Source organism: Chiloscyllium plagiosum, unplaced genomic scaffold (genome assembly GCF_037043375.1).
Source record: "Chiloscyllium plagiosum isolate Xiang-an unplaced genomic scaffold, Cpla_swu_hap1 HiC_scaffold_3, whole genome shotgun sequence".
NCBI lineage: Eukaryota > Metazoa > Chordata > Chondrichthyes > Orectolobiformes > Hemiscylliidae > Chiloscyllium > Chiloscyllium plagiosum.
Genome location: NW_028270141.1, coordinates 137,447,093 through 137,469,948, shown reverse-complemented (window position 1 = coordinate 137,469,948; position 22,856 = coordinate 137,447,093). Strand labels below are relative to the sequence as shown.

Below are 22,856 nucleotides of genomic sequence, written 5' to 3'. Positions count from 1 at the left end.
GTTGAATTTAATTCATGACGTTTGCCTTCTTTTTCTAACCATGAATATATCAAACCGCCAGTGAGGGAGGCTGGAGTCGCTGTAATTCAGTCAATGTTACATTTAATTGAATTTAAAGGGGAAGGCAATGGTCTAGTGGTATTATTGCTGGACTGTTAACCCAGAGAGCCAGATCATGTTCTGGGGTACTGGGTTTGAATCCTGTCACAGCACGGTGGCTCAGTGGTTAGCACTGCTGCCTCACAGTGCCAGGGACCCAGGTTTGGTCCCAGCCTTGGGTTTCCTCCGGGTGCACTGGTTTCCCCCCACAGTCCAAAAGTGTGCAGGTTAGGTGAATTGGCTATTCTAAATTAACCATCGTGTTCTGGGATGTGTAGGTTAGGTGCATTAGTCAGGGGGAAATGTGTAGAGTAACAGGGTTACTCTTCAAATGGTTGATGTGGACTTGATGGGCTGAAGGGCCTGTTTCCACACTGTCAGGATTCTGTAAGTAAGAAGATAGTGGAATTTGAATTCAATAATAAAACAGTCTGGAATTACCATGTGTTAAAATCGAATTTTTCAGGCTATTTTACAGGTTCAATTTATGGGGTTGACTATAACTCAGGCACTAGTTTTGAGGGGTTGAAATTCATGCTGCAGTTCGAAATACCATATTATTAGCAGAAGTTGATTTGATTGGTCAACCAGTACCAAGTAAAGAAGAATAACACAATGAATTACGGTAAAGGTAATTACCAGATAAAGGCAAGAGAAACAAGAATGAATTACTAGTAGGAGATTTTATTTATACAGACCGGTAGGAAAATTTAACATGTCAAATGTTCATCGAAATACTGCAAAATTACACGGTTCAACATTGTCATGGCCTGATATAATGGCACACTTAAAATGAAACATTTATTAAACTCTGAATGTGTAAGTATCTTGAACTTTCCCGTCAAATTCTTCCGTTTCCCTCTCATTTACTCTCATCTATAATGAACCTCTGCAACATTAACAAATTTGTCAAAGAATTAAAGATATATGTAGCTAATATATCTCACTTTTCTTCAGGTATAATAGCATAATTAAAATGATAAACTTTTTAACAATATTAACTTTTGGATATATAATGAACAAAGTGCAATAAATACTGATAGACTTAGTCCCGGTCTGAATGAATGAATGAATCAGAATGTGCTAGAGCAAATCAAGTGGGCTTAGTAGGGTTATGAATGAATGAATGGATAAATAGAGATGCAATATAGTCAAAGAATGATGAGTAGAGTTACCGGTATGAATGAATGAATGCGATTTTGTTGACGTGGGTTAGTGGGAACATGCAGTTTCCTTTGTAAGAAGTTTATATTGCGATATACAGTAGTAGGGTCGACTTTTACACGAGATGTATGGAAAATACAAGATTTGTTTGGCCAAAAATAAGGGGTTGACTTTTACATGAGATCAACATTTATACAAGTATATACGGTAGGTGTCTACTAATAACCATGAATTCATTGTCAATTGTCAGGGAAAACCCATCTAGTTCACTAATGTCCTTTAGGAAGGAAAACTGCCATCCTTACCTGGTCTGGACTACATGCAACTACCCTGAGCAATGTGGTTGACTCTTAAATGTCATCTGGGCAATTAGAGATGGGCTATAAATGCTGCCTATCCAGAGGTGCCAAGCACTGGCCAGTCCACAGCACGTGGAATTACATCCTATCAAAGGTGGAAGGAGTCAATTGAACAGGGCACACTGCTATTAAAGAAAATAGAAAGTGAAAATCTACTGACAGCTGGTGGGGTGAAGGTGTGGGAGACCAGGTTTGTAATTTACAAATCTTATATTTTTACTTTGTTTGCTCTGTTAAAATTCTGTAAGATTCATCCTATGGAGGTATTGAATACAGGTAAAGGCAAGAAATCATCTAAGTAATCTCTTTTGTATCTCCAGGTTCCTTAATGCGATCATTAGCTCCGATCCCTTTAACTACTGAGGTGTGAATCTCTGGCATTACATCCTTAAATATCTCTGCCTCTGCAACTCTTTCTCTCTTCCCGTAGGATGCACCTTAGAGCCTACCTCTTCTATTAAGCTTATGGGCATCTTTCTCAGTTTTCCAACTTTTTACTCCACAACAATGTTTGTCTAATTTGCTACTGTGAGGTGCCAGGGCATGTTTATTCTTCTTCAAAGATGCTATCAAAAACACAGATTTCAGTTGTTGAGAAGAATCGTTTTGCTAAAAGGATTTTATTAATAACATCATTAAATTGATTATTAGATGATTTAAGGTCAGCTGAATAGTGTGCAGACATATTTTACCCAACCATCATTATCATGATTATTATGGTGAGCTGAATAGGGGACAAACCAACTCTTGTTTCAAGTACATGTAACGAATTATATTGTATAGTTTTATTCTAAATCAATAACAAAAATGTGTTTGAGATTAAACCTTCAGCATTTGATGGAAAAAGTGACATTTCACAATAAGTCACTTCCTGCTTTGGCTTGATAAATCTGACACTGTAATCTGTCATTGCTATTTTAATGAGAGTCATGGAAAGGAATGTGCTGCAGAACATATTTCCAGCATCTGCCTAATCGTGAAAACATCTGGTTCTCCCCAACTCCCCAATGCCTTGGTGAGTAAGTCTATCATAAGTTGTAGAACTGAGGCACACAGGCCAAGAAGATTCACAGTTGCAACCTACTGTATATTGAATGATCAAACCTCATCTTGGGGTAGAGGGGCGTTAGGGAGTTGCTTGGGAAGCTATAGTTTGTTCTCAGTGTGGGATTATAGAGGGGAAAGGAAAATAAGCAGATAAGATTGACAGTTAGGAAAAGGCAGTCTGCTCCATCAAACTGAAGGGACAGTGCCAGTGCCAACACAAGCAAAAAATGTTGTGGAAAATTTCTCATCCGTGATTCCTACTTTTGTCCCCCAATTCCCTGGCCATTGCACATCAAGCAATGAAAGTATGGCAGGAGGAATTAAAATCCCATACCTATGCTTGACTGGTTCACTTTTCAGGTAAGGGAAGGATACATTAAAATGAAGATAAATGAAATGCTTTAGAGGATAGAAGGATATAATCTGTTTGGTGGTGGTCTTTGCACTGAGAGAGGTTTAGCGTTGTACAATGGAGCCAGATATTAACTAATTAGAATTACATAAGGGTACAATCCAGACTGAGTGTGACCTCTCTCTCCACAGTGAAAAAAACTTGAGCGTATTTGTGCTGGATTACTCAGGGTTTTAAAAAAAAATCTCAATAATACAAATAGAGTACAGGCTTGTTTCTAACAGGAATACGATTCATAAAATGGGTTTGTAGCAACTCTGAGGTGGTACATTGTTACTTTGATTCATCTCATTTTTAATTCCCTCTCTTAATGCACTGTTGCTGTGCCTTGGACTGTGAAGCTGTATCAAATTCCCATCCATTTAGAGTTATGGAGTCATAGAGAGGTACAGCACAGAAACAGATCCTTTTTTCCAACTCATCCATGTCAACCAGATATCCTAAATAAATCTAGTCCCTTTGCCAGCATTTGGCCCATACCCCTCTAAATCCTTTCTACTCATATACCCATCCAGATGCCTTTTAAATGCTGTCATTGTGCCAGCCTCCATCACTTCCTCTGGTAGCTCACTCCGTACACACACCACCCTCTGCATGAAAAAAATTGCCCCCTTAAGTCTTTCCTCCCTCATCTTAAACCATAGGCCCTCTAGTTCTGGACTCCCCTACCCTGGGGAAAAAAACGTAACTATTCACCCTTTTCATGTTCCTCATGATTTTATAAACCTCTACAAAGGTCACCCCTCAGCTTCTGATGCTGAGCCCCAGCCTATTCAGTCTCTCCCGATAGCTCAAACCTTCCAAACCTGACAACATCCTTGTTAATCTTTTCTGAACCCTTTCAAGTTTAACAACATCTTTCTTATCGCTAAGAGACCAGAATTGAACACAATATTCCAAGAATGGCCTAACCAATGTCGTGTAGGGGCAACATCTATGACTCTATTAACATGACCTCCCAATTACTGTACTGACCAATAAAGGCTTTCTTCACTACCCTGTCTCCCTGTGACTCCACTTTCACAGATCTGTCCACCTGTACTCCAAGGTCCCTTTGTTCAGCAGCCCTCCCCAGGACCTTACCATTATGTGTATAGGGCCTGCTCTGATTTGCTCTACCAAAATGTAGCACCTCACTTAATGATGATGAAGTCAATGCAGCAGTAGTAGGTATTACAGGACTTGTTATACTGTATGATATTATTTGTTTCAGAGTTCAATTTTATTTTTCCATGTCCCAACCCACATTATCTGCTCTCTATTAACCAAGCCCTGTTTTGTTAACTAAGAGAATGGGGAGCAGACCCTCCAGCCATGACTTTATTTGATGGCAGAGCATGCTTGAGCAGTGAACCAATCTACTTCTTCTCCTAATTCCTATTTTCCTATGAGATCATATTTCCCGGATCCCACCTAATGCCTCTGTTCACCCAGCTTTCAGGAGATGTTTGAGACACTCAGTCCTCGCCTTTTTTTTCTCCTTTTACATGTGACAATAGGATGCTGTGACATACCTTCATGCGTTTTGCTTAATATCATCTTTCCCCAGTCGGACTGCCTTCTTCCCTGCACTCTTCCCACCATGTCCAAAACATGAAAAGGAGTGGTTTGGGGTAGGTTAGGGGGAATTAAATGAAGTGTTCATTTCTGATGCAGTAATATTGTAATAATCATTGTCTCTACCTCATAAGACAGAGAAGATAAATACTTTTACATTTTAAAAACATTCAGCAAGCCCATTCAAACAGCAAGCAATGAAATCCAAAATTGCATGGATTACAACATTGGTTCGCGGTGTGTGGAATTTTGGGTCAGGTTTATGGAAAATATCAATGGCCTACAGAGAGTTAATCGATCCTCAGTGCTTGTTGCTTTCTGTCTCCGAATGGGGAGATGATAGCACACTAATAATGTCACTGAAATGGTAATTCAGAGCCCCAGACTCAAGTTCTGGTGACATGGGTTCAAATCCCACCATGGACTTGGTGGAATTTAAATTTAATCAATTAAATCTGGAATATAAACATAGATGCAGTAAGGATGACCCATCGATCCATTATCAATTGTCATGAAAACCCATCTGGTTCACTGAAGTCCTTACCTAGCCAAACCTACATGTGACTCTAGACACAGGGCAACATGATTGACTCTTAACTGTGTTCTGAAATGGCCTAACGAGCCATGTAGTTCAAAGACAAATCGGGCAGGTATCAAATGGTAGCCTTGTCAGTGACACCCCACGTCCCGTGTAAGAGTAAAGAAAAATATTGTGAACCACAGCCATTGACTCCATATCTCATTGTTTTGTGGTTCAAAGTTGGCTGTATATGACCAAGTGCCAGTCAGTCTTAAGGTTATTTATTTTATTTAAATTTTTTAAAAAATTGTTTTCATTTGCAAATAAATGTTGGTGATTCATCCTGTAGGTGGTTGTGCGTGAGCTTTTAGCTCAATACGCAAGACAGTACGAAGAGAAGCCTGTGATTGGACTGCTGCGAAACTGGACTGCTGCTGTCGCTGACAGTTTCAGAACCAGGTAGACTTTTTACAGCTAATGGGAATGAAGACAAAGTTTTTTTTTGAGTGGTAGGCGCCTTGTCCTTGGGGCTTCTTGCTGCTATCATTACAGACTGTGAAGCTTGCTCTTAAAACTCTTCCAGCTACAGACTAATGTAATCCACCCAGCTTTCAATCACACTGCTTACTCTGTGAGTAGGCTGAGAGGTTTATCCATATTTCTGCCTCAACTGTATGAGCAGCATTGATACCAGAATGATGCTTCGGACAAAAGTGTAATAAATTCTGGTTGCTGGAAATCCGAAACAGAAAAGGAATCTTAGATCTACAGGCTGGAGACAAAAAGTTGTACCACCTCAAACAATATTTTGTCTAAAGTTTTGAGAAAAGCAAATAAGCTATGAAAGGCTGTAAAGGTGTCCAGTTTAAATATGAAAGCCACTTGTTGATCTTCTTTAATTAAATATAACGTATACAAGAATTAATGATTGGCTCATATTGATGTTAAGGCATAATATATTTGAAAGAAACTGAAATATTGTATTGTTACATTATTTGTGAAGAAATAGGAATTAATTATTATAAAAATGCATATCCATAATGTCTCATTTACTGTTACATTACAATCAGATGACAACAATGAGATAGTCCACTGCCCATGCAGAGAGCAGCAAGAGATGTAGATACTGAAGCACAGGCATTTTGGGTCTAGGAGTGTGATTATCCTGAACTACTGAGGGCTGGACAATTTGGCGCCAAATCTCTCTTCAAATATTGAAACTTAGAACATAGAACATAGAACAGTACAGCACAGAACAGGCTGGTCAACCCATGATGTTGTGCCGACCATTGATCCTCATGTGAGGTAAACCTAATGTACGACCTCTCAAATTTCTGTGACCATATGCATGTCCAACAGTCTCTTAAATATTCCCAAGACCTCGTTTCCACAACTGCTGCTGGCAACGCATTCCATGCTCTCACAACTCTCTACGTAAAAAACCCACCTCTGACATCCCCTCTATACTTTCCGCCAAACAGCTTAAAACTATGATCCCTCGTGTTAACAATTTCTGCCCTGGGAAAAAGTTTCTGGTCATCAACTCTATCTATGCCTCTCATTATCTTGTACACCTCAATTAGGTCCCCTCTCTTCCTTTTTTTCCAATGAAAAAAGTTCGAGCCCAGTCAACCTCTCTTCGTAAGATAAGCCCTCCATTCCAGGCAGCATCCTGATAAACCTCCTCTGAACCCTCTCCAAAGCATCCACATCCTTCCTATAATAGGGCGACCAGAACTGGACACAGTATTCCAAGTGTGGTCTAACCAAAGTTTTATAGAGCTGCAACAAGATCTCATGACTCTTAAACTCAATCCCCCTGTTAATGAAAGCCAAAAGTCGGAGGAGTTGTTGACAGTGAGGAAGGATGTGGCAGGTTACAGCAGGATATAGAGAAGCTGCAGAGCTGGGCAGAAAAGTGGCAAATGGAATTCAATGTAGCTAAGTGTGAGGTGATTCACTTTGGGAAGAATAACAAAAAGATGGGGTACTGGGCTAATGGTCGGATACTTGGTAGTGTGGATGAGCAGAGGGATCTTGGTGTCCATGTACACAGATCTCTGAAAGTTGCCACCCAGGTAAATAGTGCGGTGAGGAAGGCATATGGCGTACTGGCTTTTATTGGTAGAGGAATTGAGTTCCGGAGTCCTGAGGTCATGATGCAGTTGTATAAGACCCTGGTGCGGCCGCATCTGGAATATTGTGTGCAGTTTTGGTCGCCATACTATAGGAAGGATGTGGAGGCACTGGAACGGGTGCAGAGGAGGTTTACCAGGATGTTGCCTGGTATGGAAGGAAGATCGTATGAGGAAAGACTGAGACACTTGGGGCTGTTTTCATTAGAGAAAAGAAGGTTTAGGGGTGACTTGATTGAGGTGTACAAGATGATTAGGGGGTTAGATAGGGTTGACAGCTTTAAATTAAGGGGGGGTAGATATAGGACTGAAGTTAGGGGTAGGTTCTTCACTCAGCGAGTCGTAAGTTCATGGAATGCCCTGCCAGTAGCAGTGGTGGACTCTCCCTCTTTATGGGCATTTAAGCGGGCATTGGATAGGTATATGGAGGATAGTGGGTTAGTATAGGTTAGGTGGGCTTGGATCGGCGCAACATCGAGGGCCAAAGGGCCTGTACTGCGCTGTATTCTTCTATGTTCTATGTTCTATGTTCTAAAACACCATATGCTTCCTTAACAACCCTGTCCACCTGAGTGGCAATTCTAAGGGATCTATGTCCCTGCACACCAAGATCCCTCTGTTCCTCCACACTGCCAAGAATCCTATCTTTAATCCTGTACTCAACTTTCAAGTTCGACTTTACAAAATGCATCACCTCGCATTTATCCAGGTTGAACTCCATCTGTCACCTCTCAGCCCATCTCTGCATCCTGTCAATATCCCACTGCAGCCTACAACAGTGCTCTATACTGTCAATGACACCTCCAACTTTTGTGTCGTCTGCAAACTTGCTAACCCATCCTTCAATTCCCTCATCCAAGTCATTAATAAAAATTACAAAGAGTAGAGGCCCAAGAACTGAGCCCTGTGGAACATCACTCACCACAGACTTCCAAGCAGAATATTTTCCTTCCACTACCACTCGCTGTCTTCTGTCGACCAGCAATCCAGACAGCAATCCAGCTAAATTTCCCTGTATCCCATTCCTCCTGACCTTCTGAGCGAGTCTACCATGGGGAACCTTATCAAATGCCTTACTGAAGTCCATATACACAACATCCACCACTCGACCCTCATCAACGTGTCTAGTAACGTCCTCAAAGAACTCAATAACATTTGTGAAGCACGACCTGCCCCTCACAAAGCCGTGCTGACTGCCTTTAATCAAGCCATGCTCTTCCAGATAGTCACAAATCCCATCCCTCAGAATCCTTTCCAACACCTTGCAGACGACAGACGTGAGACTGACTGGTCTGTAATTGCCGGGGATTTCCCTATTTTCTTTCTTGAAGAGAGGAACTACATTTGCCTCCCTCCAGTCCTCAGGTGGAGAGTGAGGATGCAAAGATCTTCACAAGAGGGGCAATTGTTTTTCCTCAGGGTGGTTTGTGTGTGGAATGAACTTCAGAGGAAATGTTGGATGCAGGTACAGTTACAACGTTTAAAAAACTACAACAGGATCTTGATCAGATGGGCCAATGGGCCGAGAAGTGGCAGATGGAGTTTAATTCAGATAAATGCGAGGTACTGCACTTGGGAAAGCAAATCTTAGCAGGACTTATGCACTTATGCACTTCTCTGCAGTGTAGTTGTACCGAATCTGAAGTGGACATTTTGTTCATAGAGATGTACAGCATGGAAACAGACCCTTCGGTCCAACCCGTCCATGCCGACCAGATATCCCAATCCAATCTAATCCCACTTGCCAGCACCTGGCCCATATCCCTCCAAACCCTTCCTATTCATATACCCATCCGATGCCTTTTAAATGTTGCAATTGTACCAGCCTCCACCACTTCCTCTGGCAGCTCATTCCATACACATACCACCCTCTGCCTGAAAACGTTGCCCTTTAGGTCTCTTTCATATTTTTCTCCTCTCACCCAAAAGCTACGCCCTCTAGTTATGGGCATCCCTACCTCAGGGAAGAGACTTTGTCTATTTATCTATCCATGCCCCTCATGATTTTATAAACCTCTTTACGGTCACCCCTCAGCCTCCGACGCTCCAGGGAAAACAGCCCCAGCCTATTCAACCTCTCCCTATAGCTCAAATACAAGGCAACATCCTTGTAAATCGGTTCTGAACTCTTTCAAGTTTCACAAGTTGCAGACAGCCAGTTGCAAATCTGAAAGGCCGAATGGCCTCCTTCAGTGCTCGAACCATTCCATAATTCCACTCTGTGTGTGAATCATGACACCCAAACATAAGGGGTATTTCACCCCCACCTTTCTCCCAAGTTTAGGACTACTACCCCATCCTGGATGTCCCAGTATCTCCAGGAATAAAGATTGAGCATTGCAGTGTAAAGTGGGGAGAAAATCAAAGACATTTAAAAAAAATGTCCAAGAGATCCCATTAATAGTTGACTGGTAGTAAAGTGTTGTCATGTGGGTAATAAAGAGCGTGTTCCAGTGGTGCATCACAGGAATGGATGTGGGGGGTGGGCGAGGTGGAATGAGACTCCGCCTTTGGGGGCAGAAGGTCATGAACCTGAAACTTGTTGAATACATAGAACCAGAACTGGAAACCTCTGCATGGGCCGGTCACCTGACATGTACATGGTCAGACGTTTAGCAGGAAAGCAGCCAGGAGCAGGAAGTCTATTTGATGTTCCCCTTCCTTAACCCAGGGGCACGGAGTACAGTTGCAGTGCTCTTACCATCCCCTCGGCCATGAATAGGAAAATTTTCACAGACCGTTGTGCAGCCTGAAATCTTTCTGCCAAACCCCACCTCTGCCAAAAGAAGTAGAAAAACTGGAAATTCTAGCGATATCTATAGACAGGGAAACAGTCAACATTGGAGGTGTCAATGAGAATTTCTCAGAACGGGGAGTGACAACATTAAAGTTAGAGAGAATGCACATCGTAACTTTGAACATTGATGGACATGACAAGATTTGTGTGTTGAGGATTGCTGATGATCTTGGAGATATTTTTAACAAAGTGTGGATCCAAAACATGAACAGTGAAGGTTTAGTTGGAATCCATGTGAAATACTCTGAACTGGAGCAAAAGATTTGTCACTGAGAGTTATACTCGATAAAACTCAAGGTGGAAAACAGTACATAATAAGAGTATTGTATCCAGTTCTGGTCACCCTGTTGTAGAAAGGATATTATTAAGCTACAGAGGGTTCAGAGGAGATTTAACAGGATGTTGTCGGCTATGGAAGGTTTGAGTTATAAAGAAAGGCTGGATAGGCTGGACGTTTTGTCAGAGGTTTATAAAGTCACGAGGGGTATGGATAGAGTTAATGGTGGAAGTCTTTTTCCTAGGATGGGGGATTCCAAGACTGAAGGACATATTTTTAAGGTGAGAGATTTAAAAACGACATGAGGGGCAATTATTCTTACACAGGATGGTTTGTGTGTGGAATGAACTTCAGAGGAAGTGTTGGATACGGGTACAGTTACAACGTTTAAAAAACTCCAACAGGATCTTGATCAGATGGGCCAATGGGCCGAGAAGTGGCAGATGGAGTTTAATTTAGATAAATGCGAGGTCCTAGAGAGTGTTGCTGAACAAAGAGACCTTGGAGTGCAGGTTCATAGCTCCTTGAAACTGGAGTCGTAGGTAGATAGGATAGTGAAGAAGGCATTTGGTATGCTTTCTTTTATTGGTCAGAGTATTGAGTACAGGAGTTGGGAGGTGATGCTGCGGCTGTACAGGATATTTGTTAGGCCACTGTTGGAATATTGCAGGCAATTCTGGTCTCCTTCCTATCGGAAAGATGTGGTGAAACTTGAAAAGGTTCAGAAAAGATTTACAAGAATGTTGCCAGGGTTGGAGGATTTGAGCTACAGGGAGAGGCTGAACAGGCTGGGGCTGTTTTCCCTGGAGCGTCGGAGGCTGAGGGGTGACCTTATAGAGGTTTACAAAATTATGAGGGGCATGGATAAGATAAATAGACAAAGTCTTTTCCGTGGGGTGGGGGAGTCCAGAGCTAGAGGGCATAGTTTTAGGGTGAGGGGGGAAAGATATAAAAGGAACCTAAGGGGAAACATTTTCACGCAGAGGGTAGTACGTGTATGGAATGAGCTGCCAGAGGAAATGGTGGAGGTTGGTACAATTGCAACATTTAAGAGGCATTTGGATGGGTATATGAAAAGGAAGGGTTTGGAGGGATATGGGCCGGGTGCTGGTAGGTGGGACTAGATTGAGTTTGGGATTATATTTGGCATGGTCTGGTTGGACTGAAGGGTCTGTTTTCATGCTGTGTGATTCTATGAACATGATGGAAGAAACAAATAGAAATTCAGTTGGAGAGAAAGCAGGTCTTCCGAGTGGCCATTTCTGAGTAATTGTGGCATTTCCATTCTTGGGTAAGATTTCCCTCATCTTGATATATTTTTTGCCTTTATCCTCTGTTTTGGCTTGGGTTCATTTACCCTGCATCATTGACTTCATTTAGGTGGGGTTGGAAGTGGGGGAGCTGTGTTCCTGAGGTAACGAAATATACAATTGCAAGTCTTTCTTTCTTTAAATATCTTACAAATACTATCTTATCAGTGACCAACTTAATCCCTTCAATCCCTGCTAACTTGTTCTAGCTGGAGAGGGAGAGAGAGAGAGACAGACAGACAGACAGACAGACAGAGAGAAGCCCTACATATGTCCTATGGTGACTTTAACATTTTTTAATAAGGGGTAATAAAATCAATCAAGGTTTCCATGCTGACAGGTTTCATTTCAAAAGTATACTTTATTCGAAAAATTTGTAAGCAAAAACAGGTATGAAAACATTTTGATTTGAATATTACAGCATTTGTAAGAAAATGCAGCACATCAATGGACATGTTCTTCTGCACACCGTTGTAACAGTCTTCATAGTGATGGTATACATTCCACATTAGTTATACTGCCCAAAGGCAAAACATTTCAAATTGGAAATTACATCAAATGCTATAGGTACAAAGTATTTCCCTTTACCTGACTGGATCCAACTGGGCAGCCTGTGTCTGTGGACAATGGGCTGGACCTGATTTGGTTGAGTTTCTTGCCCTGTTTGATAAGCATAAAGAAATCCACTGCGTAGTAACCGTGGAGTCATGCACTGTCAACGGAAATGGGAATTGTAAATTTCTTGACCCATCAGACCAATAAGTGACAATTTAAGCAGCTATTTTGGTATACAATCCAACAACCGCTCCCCCGCTACCACCACCACACCCTCGCAACCTCCCCCTAGAACCCTTCATCCCCTCCTGGAGTCTCTGGTATGAAATATGGGAATGAGCACCAGTCCTAACTCAGTGTATTCATTAATCCCTTCCAAGTGAGACAAATGTACAGCAATAGGAAATTTGAAAAAAAGATGAAGTCACCCCTCATTTCGGAGGTGTTTGTCAGCATGTACAACTAGGACTGGCAGACAAACACTGTTCCCAGAAGCGAAACAAAATTTGTTAAGACTTCTTAAAATGTGTTTTTCTGGAATTTAACCCTCTGTCTGTTATTAGGTTGTTTTCAAATGTGTGTTTACTGTCTCAGTCAGTATTCATAGATCCAAGTAGCAAGACATATGGATAATGACAGGAGTAAAACCAATGTCCTGGAACATTTGGGCTTTCCGGCAATATCACCACAAAAGAGATGAAAGGTTCAAAATGATCTTTGAAGCCAGTGGTGACAAACAGGTCTTGGAAGGAGCACGTCATTATTTAGGTTCTGTTTACACTAACAAACATTAAATGGCATCTGACTTGGTGCTGGAGGGGAAATCATTTAGCAATGAACATGCATAACTATGGAGAAACATACTCCTTGATTCCCCCTTGTGGGTTTGTGTTGTGCCCCTGCTACCAGGCATTTTAAATTTTGTGCATCTAATTTCACCCCATTACAATGTTACAGCATTGAAGCTATTGTTGCTCTTTAGTTCTTCCACTGTTTACAATGGGGCCCTGAATGTCTGCTTGGTTCAGTCGTTTCTGTTGCTACCCCATGGAAAGAAGCACATAGATTCCACATTTCACAGAATCGTGCAGGACCAGATGGGGCCAGTTGCTCAGTTGGCTGGATGTCTGGTTTGAAATGCAAAGTGATGCCAACAGCATAGATTTAGTTCCCACACCGACTGAGGTTACGACAAATGGCTTACCTTCTCAACATCTCCCCTCACCTGAACCGTGCTGACCCTCAGATTAAACCATCACCAATCATCTCTCTCTTTAATGAGACAGCAGTCTTTGGTCCAGTTGAGCAATAGCGACTTTACCTTTACTACATTAGAAAAGGCCTCAAAAGGTTTGACTCAAACACTTGCTCTTTGAAAGAGTCATTGGGTAGATTTTTTTTCTCTTTAAGTGCCTATTCAGTTCCCTTTTAAAAATTCCTATTGAATCTGCTCTTTCAGGCAGTATGTTCCAAATCATACCAACTCATAACAAAAACACATTTTCTCCATCTCGATTCACATTTAAATGACAAAATCTAGGCCTTGATGACCTAATCTAATCCAAGAAGAGTTTGAACTTTGGAGGGCAATGGACATAGTGCCTAGGTCTCCCCACTGTCATATAAGGGTTAATTCAGCATTCCTTGATTTACAGCAGGGAGCCGTCTATGTCTGAGCTGAGAGTAAAATCCTGTAAAACCCTGCATTCTGTCGCACTTAGTCATTGTGAGATCATAACTGCATTTGACCACTTAATGCAACCAACACAGTGAGCAGCAGAGAGATATGTGATGGTGGTGTATCTGAAATATAATTGTTTACAACATTGATTACATTTCAGAAGTGATGCTTAGACACTATAAGGTGTGTCTGGGGTGTTCAGACATAAAAGATATTGTTGTACAATACAGTAACCCTTACTTTCTTAGACCCTTAGTCCTGGCCTACATTTTAATACAATAGCTAATACAATCAATCAAGGTGGTGTGTGTTGGGGGGACAATGATGGTAGATTATTAAACAGAGACAAGATAACTAGAACAATTAAGAGGATTCTGAAATATAGAAGTGAGTGGAATTGATTAAACTTTAAAACTGAGCAGATAAACAGCAGTGGCTGTTTTGTGTACTGTATATTAATATGCTTCTTTTTAATTGTAGTCTCGGTTTCCTGCACCAGACAGAACCTAAAATAATTTGTTGTCTACTTGTAACAGTTGTGAAAACTCTGACTGTCTATTCATTAATTTCCCATAGTATCCTAGCATTTAACACAGAGACGGTGGGCAGTCTGAGCTTCTTACTGAAAGCGCTAAATTACCGAGAGAGAATCCTTCAACGCAGTTTGGCAGCCAGACTCTACAGTAAGGTAAAATCAGATCCCAGGTACTTCAATGAGATTACTGATTGCTGATAATTTTGTTGTTATTCTTCAGACTCACTTGCTGATGTAAATCACTGAGGAAGCCATAAACAAAATTACGATGAACAGTCAAGACAATTGTTTAAAATTTATTTGCAAAGCGATCATGCTTTTGAATTGATGATTGCAGTAATCTGCAGGAGGATCAATCCAGATTCTACTTGGCCACTTTCCTGTGACCAGTTAAATGGGCTTGCAAGCAGGTTGTCCATGTTCCTCCTTGGCCACTAAATGTTACTAGAACTGGGTGAGAGGAGAGGACCTAGAGAGGGAAAAGAAAAACAATTTTAAAAAAGCCTTGAACAGAAAAATTATCTTGTCCTTGGCTTCATAACTAGACAACTAAAAAAAAGTAGCACCCTAATGTAGAAACAAGGAGAAATCTGAAGTAAAATACATATTTCTAGCAATTACAATTTTTAAAAAGCAACTTGCAGATGTCTCAAGATATTACTCACCTTGATTCAAGGGATAACTTGTTTAAACCAACAGGGATGTTATTAGGAAAGCATACCCAAGAATATTTTACAGGAAATAAATATGACAATTATTAGAAGTAAACAATATGCACAAAAATGTTAATATATAACAGATTTGTATGTAATTGATTTTTCTAGAAGATAATGGGGGGAGTTTTAACCACACAGGATGAGTAGGTGGGAGGGGGAGAAGGGTGAGTGGGAAAGAGAAAAAAATTTTAAACCCAAGTCCAACCCACCCAGTTCCGGTTCTAATGGAGGTGGGTTGGGGGCGGGTGACCAGTTCACTCCAGGAGGCAGGTTGGTTAGTAAAAGCTTTTCAGGACATTGTATGTCTCTAAAAGGATTTTTTATTTTCAATTCGTGGAAACTGATTTCCCAGTGCTCAGAAAGCTGGCAAATAAAAGGAGAAGGGAAGGCCTGAATCCGTGAGTTAAGTGGTATTTGCAGCAGGAAGCAGGAGTGTTCCCTTCACCAAGTACTATCTCTGATTCACCTCTCATAATCTCCAGCTGTCCCCATGATCTGCACCAACCCCCGTAATTGTCTGACATCACCTGTGTCTCTCTACTCTCTCCTGCAAACTCTAACTGGCTTTCACAATCTCCAACAATCTTGTATGATCTGCAACTCCCCTGTGTGATCTCCTGACTGCCCCCATGATCTCTGCCTTGCACTACCCTACGATCATTGATTCCCTCCATTCCCTTCATCGTCCATGATTCCCCAACCTTGTGATTTCTGATTCCCTGTGATTTCCAACTATTCCAGTGAGCTCTGCACACTCCCCCCTCCCCAGCCATGTCCAACTCCCACCACTCATAATCTCCCAACTCCCCATCCCTGTGGTTTCTGAGGCTGCCACTCCCATAATCACTGACTTCTAACCCCCAGCACCCCTACCAGGGAGGTAGAATGTCAGTATGGTGCTGGAAAAGCACAGCAGGTCATGCAGCATCTGAGGAGCAAATGAATCGACATTTCGAGCATAAGCCAGTCATTCCTGATGAAGGGTTTATGCCTGAAACGCCGATTTTCCTGCTCCTTGGATGCTACCTGACCTGCTGTGCTTTTCCAGCGCCACACTCTCGACTCTGATCTCCAGCATCTGCAGTCCTCAGACTTTCTTCCAGATAGAATGTCACAGCCAATCTCACTGAAGGTGGTAGATCATCTAACAGCTTGCTTCGAAATCTGTTCCTATTCTTAGGTAACGAAAAGAAAGGAAGAGCCCTTCACTGCCTGGAACTCATGCCTCCACCATGTCACTTACCTTGCACTGGCTCACATTCATCGAGGTCAGTAACAATATCTATTCATTTGATATTTTAATATTTGACATATTTACAGTACCAAGAACACTGCGGCAGTTCTAACACAGAAGCAACTTTCTGACACATATCAGTGCATCTCCATCACCAGGTGGCCAGAGTTGTGTGAGACCAGCTCTGATCATTATTTTCTTTCATCTCCAGTACTCTCCTCTCCACTCCTGAAGACATCACCAGCTTGCTGAGGTCCAGATTCAGAACTACTTCATTTATCTCTAACAAAAAAGGATTCTGGGTAATCCAAGATGGAGGAGAGGAAACATTTCTGGCTGTAAGAGCTGCTCCTTTTTTTGAGGTATTTTAGGTGCTGGAAGTGACTTCCTCGAATTCCAGGAGCAGCAATTACTGTTTTATATGCTGTTGCATTGTTTTGGAACTTTGGAAAACAAAAGTCAAAACAACAGCAGTTTTAAAAGGGAGAAGAACAGACAAAGGAAGCACATGGTGAGGACAGTGCTGGTGAGAGAACAAGAGAGAGAGAACCTGCACAGTTACTGCCTTTGCTGCTTTTGAATTCATGTGTCGCTGGACATCGGAGTGCATCTGGGAAAATTAACAAACAGTGAATTTATACTTGAAAGGGTTCAGGAAAAATTTACAAGGATGTTGCCAGGGTTGGAGGATTTGAGCTATATGGAGAGGCTGAAGAGGCTGGGGCTGTTTTCCCTGGAGCGTCGGAGGCTGAAGGGTGACCTTATAGAGGTTTACAAAATTATGAGGGGCATGGATAGGGGAAATAGGCAAAGTCTTTTCCCTGGGATTGGGAAGTCCAGAGCTAGAGGGCATAGGTTTAGGGTGAGAGAGGAAAGATATAAAAGAGAACTAAGGGGCAACTTTTTCATGCAGAGGGTGGTACGTGTATGGAATGAGCCCCCAGAGGATGTGGTGGAGGCTGGTACAATTGCAACATTTAAGAGGCATTTGGATGGGTATATGCATAGGAAGAGTTTGGAGGGATATGGGCCGGGTGCTGGTAGGTGGGACTAGATTGGGTTGGGATATCTTGTCGGCATGGACAGGTTGAACCGAAGGGTCTGTCTCCATGCTGTACATCTCTATGACTCAAATGGTGTGAACCTTGATAATGAATCAAACCATGAATGGCATTAAGATCGAAACCAATCCAGTCTCTCCAGTCAAACCCAGTCCAGTCTCTGCAGTCTAGCCCAGTCTAGTCTCTCCAATAAAACCTTGTCTAGTCTCTACAATTTACCCCAGTCCAATCTCTATAGCCAAACCTAGTCCACTGTCTGTGGCCAAGCCTAGTCCAGTCCTTACAGTCAAACCCAATCCAGTCCCTACAAGCTAACTCAGTCCAGTCTGTGCAGTGAAACCCAATTTGGTCCCTATGATCAAACTTAGTCCAGGTCCCATGGACAAATCATGTCCAGTCTCGATAGCCAAGCCCAATCCAGATCCAGCAGTCAAAGATCTGGTATCTAAGTCAGACTCAGTTCAGTGTCTCCAGTCAAACCCAGTCCAGTCTCTACAACAAAGTCCAATCCAGGTCCTGCAGTCAAACCTGAACCAGGCCCCACAGTTAAACCTAGGTGAAAGTGAGGACTGCAGATGCTAAAGATCAGAGTCAAGATTAGAGTGGTGCTGGAAAAGCACAGCAGGTCGGGCAGCATCTGAGGAGCAGGAAAATTGACGTTTCGGGCAGGAGCCCTTCATCAGGAATGAGGCTGGGAGCCTCCGGGGGCCACCACTCTAATCTTGACACAGTCAAACCCAGACCTGTCTCCACAGTCAAACCCAATGCAATTCTGAAGAAGAGTCATTAGACTCAAAATGTTAACTGTTTTCTCTCCATAGCTGCTGCCAGACCTGTTGAGTTTCTTGAGTAATACATGATTTTGTGTGTTTCTAGTCCCTACATTTGTTTTACCAGCAGGAATCACCACATACAGCAGCAGTGCAAATTGTAGTTGACCTTTGATCTCCTGAATCCTGAGTACTAAGGCTAATTGTGGCACTCCGACATTGCCCACGTACTTGGACTTGGTATCAAAAGGTAACTGGTGATGGAGGAATAACTTCAGTAGAGGAGGGAAGGTCAAAAAGTATAGAATAATTTGGATATTATTTTACGTGGCTTGACAAAGTTACCTTGAAATAATTTTCATTTTACAGTGCACCAATCATCTAACTTACTCATAATATCTGAAAAGTTAGAAGTTACTGGCTCAAAGTTAGAAGACCGAGGGTGGTGGTGGAGGGTTGTTTTTCAGACCGGAGGCCTGTGACCAGTGGAGTGCCACAAGGATCGGTGCTGGATCCTCTACTTTTTGTCATTTACATAAATGATTTGGATGCGAGCATAAGAGGAACAGTTAGTAAGTTTGCAGATGACACCAAAATTGGTGGTGTAGTGGACAGCGAAGAAGGTTATTTCAGATTACAACAGGATCTGGACCAGATGGGCCAATGGGCTGAGAAGTGGCAGATGGAGTTTAATTCAGATAAATGCGAGGTGCTGCATTTTGGGAAAGCAAATCTTAGCAGGACGTATACACTTAATGGTAAGGTCCTAGGCAGTGTTGCTGAACAAAGAGACCTCGGAATGCAGGTTCATAGCTCCTTGAAAGTGGAGTTTCAGGTAGATAAGATAGTGAAGAAGGCGTTTGATATGCTTTCCTTTATTGGTCAGAGTATTGAGTACAGGAGTTGAGAGGTCATGCTGCAGCTGTACAGGACATTGGTTAGGCCACTGTTGAAATATTGCGTGCAGTTCTGGTCTCCTTCCTATCGGAAAGATGTGAAACTTGAAAAGGTTCAGAAAAGATTTACAAGGATGTTGCCAGGATTGGAGGATTTGAGCTATAGGGAGAGGCTGAACAGTCTGGGGCTGTTTTCCCTGGAGCGTCAGAGGCTGAGGGGAGACCTTATAGAGGTTTACAAAATTATGAGATGCATGGATAGGATAAATAGGCAAAGTCTTTTCCCTGGGGTCGGGGACTCCAGAACTAGAGGGCATAGGTTTAGGGTGAGAGGGGAAAGATATAAAGAGACCTAAGGGGCAACTTTTTCACGCAGAGAGTGGTACGTGTATGGATTGAGCCCCCAGAGGATGTGGTGGAGGCTGGTACAATTGCAACATTTAAGAGGCATTTGGATGGATATATGAATAGGAAGGGTTTGGAGGGATATGGGCCGGGTGCTGGCAGGTGGGACTAAATTGGGTTGGGATATCTTGTCGGCATGGACAGGTTGGACCGAAGGGTCTATTTCTGTGCTGTACATCTCTGTGACTCTATGACTCTAAAGAATGCTGTACTCACGAAAATCTGATCAAAAGACTTGAACTGAGTATAAAGAAAAATTGGAATAATCTATCAGTTTGTTAATGAGTTTGAAAATTTACTATTTGGTGATTTTTGGCCTGCGTATTTCTTTCCATCTTTCAAAATGTGGCAACCTGCATGAGGTGGGTGTGGAGAGTAACCCTTTTCTGTAATGTGTTTACTTTACAAAAGCAAAATACAGTGTCTGCTGGAAATAAGAAATAAAAAGGGAAAGAATAGGAGAAACTTAGCAAGTCTGGTAGCTTCTGTGGAAAGAGAAGCAGAGTTAATGTTTTGCGTCGGATGCGATGCTTCTTTGTAACTGGAGAGAGAGGAAGCAAAGTTATGAATTTTTATACAGTAGGTAAATGTAGGGGCAACAGGGTAAGTTAAACAAAAGGGAAGGTCAGGGGAAAGTTAGAGGGTAAGGGAAATTATATATAACAGTCATTACAGAACTGAAGACAAAGGGAGTGGTAATTGTTTGAGATTCTAGATTAGTGGTGCTGGAAAAGCACAGCAGTTCAGGCAGCATCTGAGGAACAGTTAAATCGACGTTTCGGGCAAAAGCCCTTCATCAGGAATACAGTTCTTAACCTAGTTTTTACCTAATTGTTTGAGAGCAAAGAGTCAGGTCCAGAGTAGTTGTTAAAAGCAGTAAACATTGCTGAAGACAAAACCATGAAAACCATTCACTTTTTATTGGTGGGGGTTGGGAAGCAACAGTGAGGGAAATAAATTTGAAAGAATTTGTGGCCAAAGTTGTTGAACTCAATGTTGAGTCCAGAAGGCTGATTTGATTTGATTTGAGTTATTGTAGTCACATGTACCTAAGTACAGTGAAATGTATGTTCTGCAAGCAGTGCAGGCAAATCACAGCAAACAAGGACATGCAGATCATAAGGTGCTCAGATGGAGTGAGGCATACAAGGTTATGGCTGCACAGAAGTGGCACAAATCAGGTGCAACGTTAGCAAGATCAACATTGTGGATGTTATCTACCTGGACTTCCAAAAGGCCTTTGATAAGATGCCTCACGGGAGTAAAGTGAGGGCCCATGGTGTTCGAGGTGAGCTACTGGCATGGATTGAGGATTGGCTGTCTGACAGAAGGCAGAGAGTTGGGATAAAAGGTTCTTTTTCGAATGGCAGCTAGTGACAAGTGGGGTCCCACAGGGTTCAGTGTTGGGGCCGCAGCTGTTCACTTTATATATTAATGATCTGGTCGAAGGGACTGAGGACATTCTGGCAAAGTTCACTGATGATACAAAGTTAAATGGACAGGCAGGTAGTTCTGAGGAAGTGTGAAGGCTACAGAAAGATTTAGACAGTTTCGGAGAATGGTCCAAGAAATGGCTAATGAAATTCAATGTGAGCAAACGTGAGGTCTTGCACTTTGGAAAAAAGAACACAGGCAAGGACTATTTTATAAACGGTGAGAAAATTCATAAAGCTAAAGTACAAAGGGATCTGGGAGTGCTAGTTCAGGATTGTCTAAAGGTTAACTTGCACGTTGAGTCCATGGTTAAGAAAGCAAATGTGATGTTGTCATTTATCTCAAGAGGGTTGGAATGTAAAGCAGTGATGTGCTACTGAGATTTTAGAAAGCTCTGGTTAGGCCCCATTTAGAATACTGTGTCCAGTTTTGGGCCCGAAGGGCTCATGCCCGAAACGTCGATTCTCCTGCTCCTTGGATGCTGCCTGACCTGCTGCGCTTTTCCAGCAACACATTTTCAGCTCTGATCTCCAGCATCTGCAGTCCTCACTTTCTACTAGAGTGTGTCCAGCAGAGATTCACACAGACGATCCCTGGAATGGGAGGCCTAACATACTGAGGATCCTGGGATTGTATTCATTAGAGTTTAGAAATGACAACCAACCAAATAAGTGGAGATTTCATCCAGTCTGCATTGCATCTCCGCTGTATAGAGAAGACTAGGTTGTGACAAGTGATTTACAGTAGAGTAGATTGAAAGAAGTATAAGTAAATCACTGCTTCACCTGTAAGGTGTGTTTGGGGCCTTGGATAGCCAGGATGGAGGAGGTAAAAGGGTAAGTGTTACAATTTCCTATGATTGAATGGGAAGGTCTGTAGCAGAGGAATGAGGTGTTGGGGGTAATCAAGAAGTGGACCAGAGTGTCAGTACCTTTGGAATACTAACAAAGGAAGGAAGTGGAAGATGTGTTTGGTGGTGCTATCATGCTGGATCTGGCAGAAGTGGAGAGGATAATCCTTTGAATGCAGAGACTGTTGGGATGGGAAGTGAAAATAGGGTGAATCCTATTACAGTTCTAAGAGGAAAAGGAAGAGATGAGAGCAGAAGTGTGGGAAATGGGTTAGACACCATGAAGGGCCCTGATCACCACAGAAGAGTGGTAGTCTCATTTGAGAAAAAGGAAATCTTGTCAGAAGCATCTTTGTGGAAGGTAGCATCATTGGAACAGATATGATGGATATGGAGAATGGAATGGACTCCCAAAGGGAAGCACAGTGTGATAAAGGGCATGTGGGATAGCTGTGGAAGTTGGGAGATTTGTAATGAATATCAGGAGAACAGCCGAAACTGGGAAATAGATACAGAGATGTCAAAGAAGGCAATGGAATAGTCAGGAGTAAACTAAGTAAAGGTGAGAGAAGGATGGAAACTGGAAGCAAAATTGATGAATTCTGCCTGTTCCAGATGAGGACAGGAAGCAGAACTATACAGTCACTGATTTCCCAGAGAAAGAGTGTTGAAAGGGAATCCAAGTTGGACTGGAATACAGAATGTTCCATAAGCCCCACAAAAAACAGTCATAGCTATGGCCCATGTAAGTACCTATGGCCACATTTTTTTTGCATGAAATGAGACAAATTTAAGGAGAAATTGTTTAGTGAGAGAACAAATTCAACCATTAAAGGTGGATCGTGGTGGATGAGGACTGTTCGGCCCTTTTGTTCAAAGAAGAGGAGAATCCCCATGGCAGATGATGGGCATCCCTAGTGAAGAAAGGGCTATTAGGGCCAGAAAAGAAGAAATTATTGAAATGCCATAGGGCAATCATGAATATAGTAGATTGGAAGAGACTGTCGAGGGGAGAAAAGATGCGATCAAGTTATCAAGAAAT

General features: G+C 42.2%; 1 protein-coding gene and 1 long non-coding RNA gene across 2 annotated transcripts in view; one reads left to right on the top strand and one right to left on the bottom strand.

The window, feature by feature from the left end:
• Positions 1 to 22,856, top strand: part of acoxl (acyl-CoA oxidase like) — a 397,595-nt gene that overhangs the window by 305,451 nt on the left and 69,288 nt on the right. Inside the window, exons 14-16 of the mRNA XM_043687180.2 lie at positions 5,508 to 5,617; positions 14,490 to 14,601; positions 16,345 to 16,432. Of these exons, the coding sequence (XP_043543115.1) occupies positions 5,508 to 5,617; positions 14,490 to 14,601; positions 16,345 to 16,432 (310 nt within the window). The remainder of the gene's footprint in view (positions 1 to 5,507; positions 5,618 to 14,489; positions 14,602 to 16,344; positions 16,433 to 22,856) is intronic.
• Positions 12,025 to 22,856, bottom strand: part of LOC148151355 (uncharacterized) — a 562,305-nt gene continuing 551,473 nt past the window's right edge. Inside the window, exon 8 of the long non-coding RNA XR_015754637.1 lies at positions 12,025 to 14,917. This is a non-coding gene — a long non-coding RNA (uncharacterized LOC148151355). The remainder of the gene's footprint in view (positions 14,918 to 22,856) is intronic.